This window comes from Notamacropus eugenii, chromosome 2 (assembly GCF_028372415.1).
Source record: "Notamacropus eugenii isolate mMacEug1 chromosome 2, mMacEug1.pri_v2, whole genome shotgun sequence".
Taxonomy (NCBI): domain Eukaryota; kingdom Metazoa; phylum Chordata; class Mammalia; order Diprotodontia; family Macropodidae; genus Notamacropus; species Notamacropus eugenii.
This window is the reverse complement of record NC_092873.1, coordinates 353,089,418-353,099,136: the sequence shown is the minus strand read 5'-3', so window position 1 is coordinate 353,099,136 and position 9,719 is coordinate 353,089,418. Positions and strand designations below refer to the sequence as shown.

General features: G+C 39.1%; 1 protein-coding gene across 6 annotated transcripts in view; it reads right to left on the bottom strand.

Annotated features, from left to right (window-relative positions):
- Window positions 1-242: 242 nt before the first annotated feature.
- The window catches only part of CBX1 (chromobox 1), a 40,860-nt gene continuing 31,383 nt past the window's right edge, over window positions 243-9,719 (bottom strand). For 3 of the 6 annotated variants that reach the window (XM_072646176.1, XM_072646175.1, XM_072646177.1), the window contains 4 exons: window positions 5,051-5,227; window positions 4,432-4,609; window positions 3,681-3,775; window positions 243-1,756 (listed from right to left, as the gene is read on the bottom strand). In XM_072646176.1, coding sequence (XP_072502277.1) covers window positions 1,612-1,756; window positions 3,681-3,775; window positions 4,432-4,609; window positions 5,051-5,190 — 558 coding nt within the window. In that variant the 5' untranslated portion in view covers window positions 5,191-5,227 and the 3' untranslated portion in view covers window positions 243-1,611. The remainder of the gene's footprint in view (window positions 1,757-3,680; window positions 3,776-4,431; window positions 4,610-5,050; window positions 5,228-9,719) is intronic. The other 3 variants (XM_072646178.1, XM_072646179.1, XM_072646180.1) reach the window with 1 other exon arrangement.

Genomic DNA, 9,719 nt, shown 5'->3' with positions numbered 1-9,719 from the left:
GAATAATAATGATTCTCATTTATGTAGATTTAAAAGTGCTTCTAGTCCTCGAAGCAGAATTCAGACAGCTGGTTTAGGAATATCACCTGTTATTCCAAACTGATTCCAAATCCTCCAGGACTCACCAAGCTGACAGGTGGACCAGCCTCAGGTCCTCTGTTACCAAGCTTCCAACAAGTTGAAAACTTCAAGACCAAAGTTCTTGGCAATAGGAGGTTCAGAGTCAAGACAAAAACCAGGGATTATAAATCTAAATTTTTATTAAGACAAAAACTGACAGAGCTTGGTATGAAGTTCAAATCCAACAAGTTTACATTTTAATCAAAGTTTTCACAGAAACTTAAAAACATGCTTTTAAAAAAAAGACTTTTTACTTTTTTTTACAGTGACATTCTAGTATAGCCCACCCTAGATGACATGGAGAACTGGTGGGTCTCATGATTCAAGACATGAATTACTTCAGGGACTGGGTAATTCCCAGGATTTTAAAAATTCCATTTTAACCATGTTTTTTTTTTTTTTAAAAGTGAACCAATGCCCAGGGTAAAAGTTCATTCTTTTCCTGAGGCTTTCTAAATCATTCAACCCTTGTGTTGATCTGATTAAACTTGTGCTGTCAGTGTTAGAACCCCACCATAAATGGCTTCTGAGTTCCAAAAAAACAGAGGCTCCAAGAGTTATCTACCCTAAGACTATGGGCCCTGTTGTCCTCTATCTCCACACATCATTGGCTGGATAAATAAGCTGAGATTTAAAACAACTCAGTTGGAGGAGATGGGAGGTTGTAGGATTTTCGGTTCAATTTCAAGAATTAGCACCTTTAACTAAACAACAGACTGGCCTACCTGTGCTTCTCTCCTCTCCCTTCAAACCCTCCCTTCCTGACCCCAGCCTCCACTCTTAGAATTCCATCTCCAATCAGCTTGGAGTAGTTTTTGGGAGATAGCACTAAATTCAGGCAGAGCATAACTTGGCTTATAGGTTTCAGACATTCACAGCTTTGTACAGTCTCTCACAGTCCTCATTTATGTTGCCAATGACCATTTAAAAAAGTTAAGTTTCTGGACATGGAACTGGATTATTGTCAGTTCACTCCCCCCTCCCTCCCCCATTTTAACAAAAAAAAAAAAAAAATTGACCCTACTCATTCCCTTTATCCCTTCCCCCACCCCCTCCAAATGATACACCAGTAATAGCCAAAAACTACACACATGCTACGTGGTAAAAATGCAGAGTTAACACTATTGGGAAGGCGGCCATGGGTTGTGGAGATGCTCTTTGAAGGGCTGCAGTATCTATCTCTTTGTTCGACCCCACACCTGCTCCATAAGGTCTGTCCTTCATGGAAGGGCCTTTGCTTCTCCTCTCAGCAAAGTGAAGAATGGGCTGCCCCAAACACTTTTCCCCTCCACTGGGACAGGTTTGCAAAGTGTACAGCACAGAACTGCCTAAAGCCCTTGGGATGCTGCTACAGGGCACAGGAATCATACTGGCTCTTCAAAGGACATCTTCTCAAGCCCCCTCTATGGTGTCATGACAAGCAGAGCTCCTTCTACCCTCCCCACTTCAAATCCACAGTCTGAGGGACACAGAGGCTGGCACATGATGGAATTAATTTTTGTCATCCTTCTTGTCATCATCCTCTGAAGGGTAAGAATGCCACGTCAGCCTCTCCTCATAGAAGGAGATGACCACTTGGGGGCACTTGATGTTGGCTTCCTTGGCAGGAACTAGGTCAGCTTCATCAGAATTTTTCCTACAGAAACAGAGCAGAACCTATCAAGACCAAATTGGATTGGGGGTGGGGTAGTGACCATCAAACTTATTTCCACAGCAGCATGGTCCAAGCAGTGTTTGCTGATGACTTACGGTCAGGTAACATTACACAATGAGATTTTTGTTCAGCTGATTTCTCCCACTGTCACACCTATATGTCTTTGTCAAGAACTGACCAAGAAGCTGCCTCTCCCCATCCTACAATGGTATGATTGGTGTGGTTCATTCTCTATAGCAAGCTTACTCCTGAACCACAGTTATATCAGATTCCCTGAAGAATTTAGAGAGGCCAGCCTAAGGGTCACCTCTTACTAATGATGAAAGCTCAGATGCCAGGGCCATCTTGACTCCAAGTAAAGATGAAGCCTCATGATCTTTTTTTTTTAAAGCAAAATTAATGCAAGCAGACATTTTACATTTCCCCCTAATCTTCATCACTCTGGATTTTATTTGTGACAGTTTAACTTTGACAATAACATTACTAATTGGCACTCACTAACATGTTCACACATAACTTCTAAGGTCCTTTGGGATACAAGATTATGGAGAATAATGAATATCTTTGAAGCTTTAGTAATGTCTCATGACAGAAGCAGGAAGAGGATCAACTTTCCATCCCAGGAACACAGGCCTCATAGATCATAGTTTAATTCAGATCTTACTACATGATGACAGAGAACAGATAACTGAGCTCTGGTGATAATATGAATCAGACAGCACTTTAACATACAGAACTTTTCAACTTGGGCAAACTGTGACTAATAACTTTGCTAAAGGAGGATCAAACCTGGTAATTCCACAGGAACAGGGAGTCAGTTGTGACAGACTTCAAATGCTACTTGGCAGCTACCTGAGATGTTGAGAAAGCCATGTTTCTCAAACTGTTGAAAGGAAACCTGAAATATCACAAGCTCTGTGCTTTTTTTTCTTTAAATTAACCTTATGTTGTTTGTGCATTAAAAAAAATCATTTTAGAGGATTTTACTACAAGGGTTCTGGTTTACACTAAAGGGTTCTGTAATTTTGGAAAAATTGGAGACCCATAGTTCTGAAGTAGACAAGTCAGTAGAGACCTTCCAGAGATGAGGAACCAGTGGCCTCAAGGCCACATGTGGCCCTCTAGGTCCTTGGGTTCAGCCTTTTGACTGAGTCCAAGTTTCATAGAACAAATCCTTTTATTAAGTGACCTTGAGGCCACAGGTTCCCCACCCCTGCACAGTTACTTACTAAGTATGATAGTAAAGTCTCAGAGGATGGGGCTTTTGAGGTGGTTTACCTGTTCTAGCCACTCATTTTAAAAAATAAAATAGATGAGATTCATTAAAAAAAAAAAAACGAGATTAGAGAAACAACATTAAATGTGGAAGGAGTACAATTCTGGAGAATTTTGAGGAATCTATCAAAATAATTTTTATTTTATTTTAGATGCTTTGTGGGAAATTATCATTTGTATATATCCAACTTGTAACTTAAAAAGTAAATGCTTAAAGAAAGCAGTTAGTGGGGGTTACTCTGGATTTGCTGACAAACCAAGGAATTGTGGGATTCCTTTTTGTACCAACTGTGGAACTAATCCAGTAAAGAGAATCACACTGCTCAATAAAAATACTGAAGAATTAACAGAAGCTTTCCCCTGGGACCAGTTCAATTTCTACTTGGAGGTGGAGGAAAGACATCCAATCACATTTCAAAACTTTTCCTGCATTTTTATAGCAGAGGAGTGAAATTCTTTCTCATACTATCTTCACTCCAGTTTTCTCTCACCTCCTGAAAAAGAAATGAGCAAAGAGCCACAGAATCTTAAAAGACCCAGACTTCATACCTGTGTAACTGAAATTACCAGCTCTTTTTCTCTGGTACAGAATACATAGGGAAAACAGCCACAACCACATTCCCAGACTCACCATTTCATCAGGAACATCAATTCTCCACTGGAATCTGTAGCTCCGATAATCCTTTCTGGCTCCAAACCTCGGGCAAAACCTCGGGGCTTTTCTGACTGAAAGATCAGAAGTACAGAAAAATGTATGGGTTTCGAGTTCGGAAGTCTGCTTCTGAATTTTGTGTTTTGAATCACTTGTGCCTTCCCAATTCTAAAAGTGGCCACTTTCCTACTGAAGAAAGTGAACTTCTTACCAGCTTATACACAGTATGAATCCATAAGATTTCTCACTCTGTGTAAGGAAACATCAGCTAAGTAACTACTACTTTGGAATATCTGAACAGGAAAAAAATCTGAACCTTTAAAAAATGGCTTACAACTACAAATATTGGGGACCCCTGCTCAATAAGATATAAACCAACTAAAGTTTGCATCATTAAGGTGAGAGCAATGGAACCTTGCTTCTGTCTTTCTCACATAATGATTAAGGTAGAAATATGATCTTCTCAGCAGAAAATCCCAAAGTAGTTCTCTAAACATTCGATTAGTCTAGAAGTCAGAAGGCTCAACCTTTGTTTCCATTTATATGGTTTCTTATATAAGTGGGGAAAAAAGGAGGATGAAGAGACTGATTTATTTGAGACTATACTTGTAAAAGCTTACTGAGTTAAGAAATGAACTTAATGAGTTAAGTCTCAGTCCCAATTAATTTTATGATATTCTGAAAGAAGTATGAATCTGGGCTAAGGAAGAATTCCTTTTTCCAGTCTTACCTCCTCTTTCTTCTTTTTTGGTTTGCTCTCCTCTCCCCTATCTTCATTATCTGAATCAGCTTTGCGTTTGCCTCCTTCTGTCTTGTCTGTCTCATGGGCTGTTTTCTGTGATTGTAAAAACTCAGCAATGAGGTCAGGGCAATCCAGGTTCTCCTCTGGTTCCCAAGTGTTGTCCTCACTGAAACAAGAGCATCAAAAGTCAATTTTTCCAGTTAAACTGACTGTAACTGAACTAACAGGGCTGCTGTCAGGTTAGCTGTTGAGTCATCATTAACTGGTCAGTACCTTATCTCACAACCATGCTAACAAACTAGACCAATAAAGAGGAAAAGCTTGTACAGATAAAATTTGTTCTTAGGGACAAAAAAAAAAAACCCTCAAAAATAAAGCTGTATCTCACTCTTATTTTGCCTCTGATTTGGAGTTATGTGGAAATATTCTCTACCCACAAGCTCACAAACTGTTCCCCAGAGATCACATTCTACCATTAGAGTTATTTAGATACCTCTTATCTCCTCTAATAGATCCTAAGTTCCTTGAAGGCAAGACGAACTCATTTTATCCCAACAGCTCCAGCACAATGCCCTGAACATAGTTAAGTACTCAATCGACAGCTTACTCGGAGAAGCCTTTCCACTTCAGGAGATATTCCACTTTGCCCTTCACTACTCTCCGGTCAAGGACTTTTTCCACCACATACTCTTCTTCCTCCTCTTCTAGTACTTCTTCCACTTTCTTCTTGTTTTGCTTTTTTCCCATTGTACCCGCCAGCTTTCTGGTATAAAGGCTGACGCTGCTGAAGAAACAAAAAAGGGAGGGGAAAAGCTATCAGGACCAGAGAAGGGAATCTTCAGAATGATTTCCCGAATGGGAAGAAAACCAAACAGCACTTTGCTGTTTACAACTTTGGGCTATTAACTATATTCAGTTCTCCATATACTCCCCCACCATGCTGCTGAAGGACACATGCAAAGCCAGAAAAGTTGTTGAGTGAAACAGACCCAACTAATCTCAGCAATTCTTCAGTATTCTCAAACTCAAGCTTAAGACTGCAAAATGCACATGTAAATTCAGTTGTTTTTGAGTTGTGTCTGACTCTTTATGACCCCATCTGGGATTTTCTTGGCAAAGTTACTGGAGTGGTTTGCCACTTCCTTCTATAACATACCTATATACCATCCCTTAAGTCCTCAAAGGTAAAATGAGTTCAGCTTTTAGAAAAAAGAACATGTCTCTTCTCTCATCACATAGTGTTTGAAATATCATATTAAGAACACACTCCCGCCTCCCCGGTGTGCCTTAGAAATATGTTAGATATAAGAAATCTTTCCTCCCCGTAACTATGCTTTATGCTTTCAGTTTAAGCCATCTCGAGTTTACAAAAATTCTATAAACTGCTCCTTTGTTTCTTTTAGCATATTTCAAAAATCCTACCTGTCCAAATCCTACCTGTCCTCTCCATACAATCCATCACAATAGAATTTTTTTGTCCCATGGCTAGGTAAATATTTGAGGTAGATTATAGTACTGAAAGGCTTTTGTTGCTTTAGAAAGGGTTATAGATTTAGTTATTCTGCTTGCCACAAGATGGTGCTCCTGTGCCTATAAGGCAAACTACTGACAAGTTTTCTATACAGACAAGATATTAAGACACCATCTGAGGCTTAAGGTGAGAAGCAAAATAACCGGAGATAGGTACAAAAAGACTGCTGGATTTGGTGTCATATGACCTAGGTCAAAAGCTCAGGCTTTGCTTACTACCAGTGTGACTATCTTATCCTAAGTATTAAGCAGCAAAAACCGGAATTAAAAGCAACTAAAATTGTAGACTGTCTGTATTATTAAGAGAACTGATTTCTGAATGTTTAATACAAACACCTTACTAATTTTGCATTAACAACTCTTAAGATAAATTAGATTTTCCTAGATAATTAGAACCTTAAGTCTTTAATTTTTGAAATAATGCAGATAGCACAGACTGAAAAAAAAAGAGGCTATGGATATAGTGTGACATGGTGAAAAGCAGCACATTCCAAATCCTGCTTTTGAGAGAAGATGAACAATCCACCGAACCATTCTAGAACATGGGTTTTCTTATTAAAAAAAAAATTAAGGGGTTAAAGTTAGATGTGATCCATAAGGGTTCTCCAGCTCTAAATCCTATGGAAATGTTTAAAATTCATTGCATCTTTATTTGCAACATTATTTTAAAGACTGTGGGTCAGGGACACAGGAGATTCTGAACATGAGTTATAATTTACCCTGCAACTTACATGAACAGGCTAGTTATATGGTACTCTGAATTATGGTTTGGCTTATCACAACTCTCTATAACAAATGCTTCACCTTCAAAACTACTCAATTGGTTGTGCTTTCAGTGTGGTATCCCCCCCCTGAATACAGCAACGTCCTCTGAGATGACCAAAGTAGGACTTAGCTGCATTTTCATAAAATGTTTCTGCCCCACCCCATTAGCTGTATGACTATTTTCAGTGAGCACTGCTGTCATGTCTCAGTGTTTCCATCTCTTTCAGTTTCTGTTGCTCTCTTCCATCCATGTCTGTCTCCCATGCCTTTCACTCAAGGCCTGAAAATTTGGTTTATGACCTCTCATCACTTAACTGAAATGACTCTCTTCAAAATTACCAATGATCTCCTAACAAATCTAATGGCTTGTTCTCAAATCTCTTTCTTTTGTACACAGTCTAAAGCATTTAATACTATTGACCTCTTCCATGATTTCCTGATGCTCCTCTCCTGGTTCTCTTCTACCTGTTTCTTCTCAGCCTTCTTTGCTGCATCCATTCCATGCCTACCAATGGAGACAGTGCATCACCACAGACCCTCTTTCTCTAGTGCTCTCTCACTCACTGACCTCATCAGCTCCTATGGGCTTAATAAACCATCTTTATGCAGGTAACTCCTAGATCTTCATATCCAGCTCAGGTCTTGTTTTGTACCATTAGCTGCCTAGTGAACATTTCATAATGAACAGCCAGGAGGCATCTCAAATGCAACATGTCCAAAACAGAATTTTTTCTCTCCCTTTCCCCCTTTCCCTGTTGTTGGGAAGGGCACCACTATTCTTCTGGCCACCCAAGCTCTCAACCTAGGTGTTCTTCATGACTCTTTTCTTCTGTCCTCTCAGTCAGCCGCAATTTTATCATTTATACCTTTACGACACCCATCTATTTCTCTCCTCCCACACAGCCACCACCCTTGTTCACGTCCTATCACCTTTTACCTGGACTATATTCCAATACACTTCCAATTGATCTCCTTGCCACACATCTCTCCCCACTCCAAGTCATCCTTCACACAGGCAACAAAATGATTTTCTCAAAGTACAAATGTGACTATGTTACCACTCCAAATTTTTAATAAACTCCCATGACTCCCTATTGCCTAAGGATAGAATATCAACCAATCAATCAATAAGAATTTATTAAAAACCTGCTACATAATAGGCATTGCACTAGCTGTAGATACAAAGAGTCAATGTCTAATCTCAAGGAGCTTATGTTTTAATGGGGGAGATAATAAATATACATATTAGCACCTAAAGAATAAATACATGATAGGAAGAGCATTTGAAGTTAGGAAAAATCAAGAAATGCTGTATGCAGAAGAGCTCCATCTTGAAGAGAGATTTATTGAAGCAGAATCAAGGTGGGAGGTTCAGGAAAAGTCAGGGAGATAGAAAATGTCACGTGTGAGAACAGGGGAAAAAAAGACCAATTTGGTTGGACCACAGAATAAGGAAGGGGAAGTAACATACAATGAGGCCAGGTTGTGAGGGGTTCTGAAAAGCCAAACAGAAGAGTTTGTACAGGGCATAAAGCCTAACGTCACACTAAGTCTTTTGGGACACCCTAATACTTAATCCTAGGAACCAATAAAGAGCCAATGGAAGTGAAAGAATAACAGAGTGATGTGAGCAGACCTGTCATTAAAGTAAATCACTGGCAGTAGTCTGAAGGATGGTCCTACAGTAGGGAAGAGACTTGAGGCATAGAAACTAATTAGGAGGACATTGCAATAATTTAGGTTAGAGATGATGAAGTGCCTTTTAATAAGGTGGGAGCTGTGTGGGTTGAGAAAAATAGGAGAGATGTTATGAAGATAAAAATGGCAAGACTTGGCAATTGATTGGACATGTGGGGTGTGAAAACCAAATTCAATTCATAGTGATTATAAGACTGATCACTAGACTCTTATCAATGTTCCCTATTTTTTGAGATGTTATTTTTGTAAAAGCTTTGTTCATATAACTGATAATGTGCTAATAATAGGATGTTCCAGGATACAAGGGCACAAACCTCAAATTCCTTATCCCCAACTGTTCCAACCTTAACTTCTCTGTTTAACTTCTCTTTTTTAACCACAAGAATTATATCCATCACGTAAAGCCAATCAATCAGAATGAACACCTATGTCACTCAAGATTATGTCATTTGATTTGTTCCTCTTTATTGACTATAATGGTGTGTAAACTGCCAAATGGTCTCATATCTACTGAGGAGGTCCCGGACTCAAATTATTGGCAATTGCTACTTTTGCTAATAAATTAATATGCTTAGAAACTTTAATCTTTATCCTTCAGATTTCTGTCACAACAGTTGTTGAGATAGTCAGGAGGCTGAAAGGGACCATGGCAACTCAGACAGCCTCTTCAAGGAATTTTCCATGTAGGATGTGCCAGTACGATTCTTCACTAAGGGTCTTCCTTCATGGGGAGACCTGCCCCTTGACCTCAATCTCAAATTTTCCAGAGCAGGTAAGTCCCTCAGTCCCTTAAAGATAAGCTGGCAGCTGTTTTGGGCAGGAGGTAGTAATCTATTCTTTCTGTAAGTAGAGGTTATCTATAGGGATCTGGTTTTTCTATATATGACATCTAGGGAATTACTTACATAGCTAAGAGAGTCAATTCCTGGCACTTTCTGTTACAAACAAGAAAACTTTCTGTTACCAATAAAAAAAAAAATCCTTTAGGAGAAACCATCTTATAAGCAGAAGACAGGATGGGTTTCAATAATAGCACACCAAAATGAACCTTCCCCATCCCCCAGAGTTCACCCTGAGATGACTAAAAAGCATGCTATTAAATTATGTGAAATTTGGTCTAAAACTGCTAGGATTCAGCTGACAAATTATTCTGAACACAATATGGCACTTTTGATTTTTGCTTTTTAAACAAACTAAGACTGGCAAGAGCCTCATCCAAATTAAATGAACTACTGAATCAGAAACTAAATTTGTGAAATATTTTTTCTCCAATAAAATTTTCA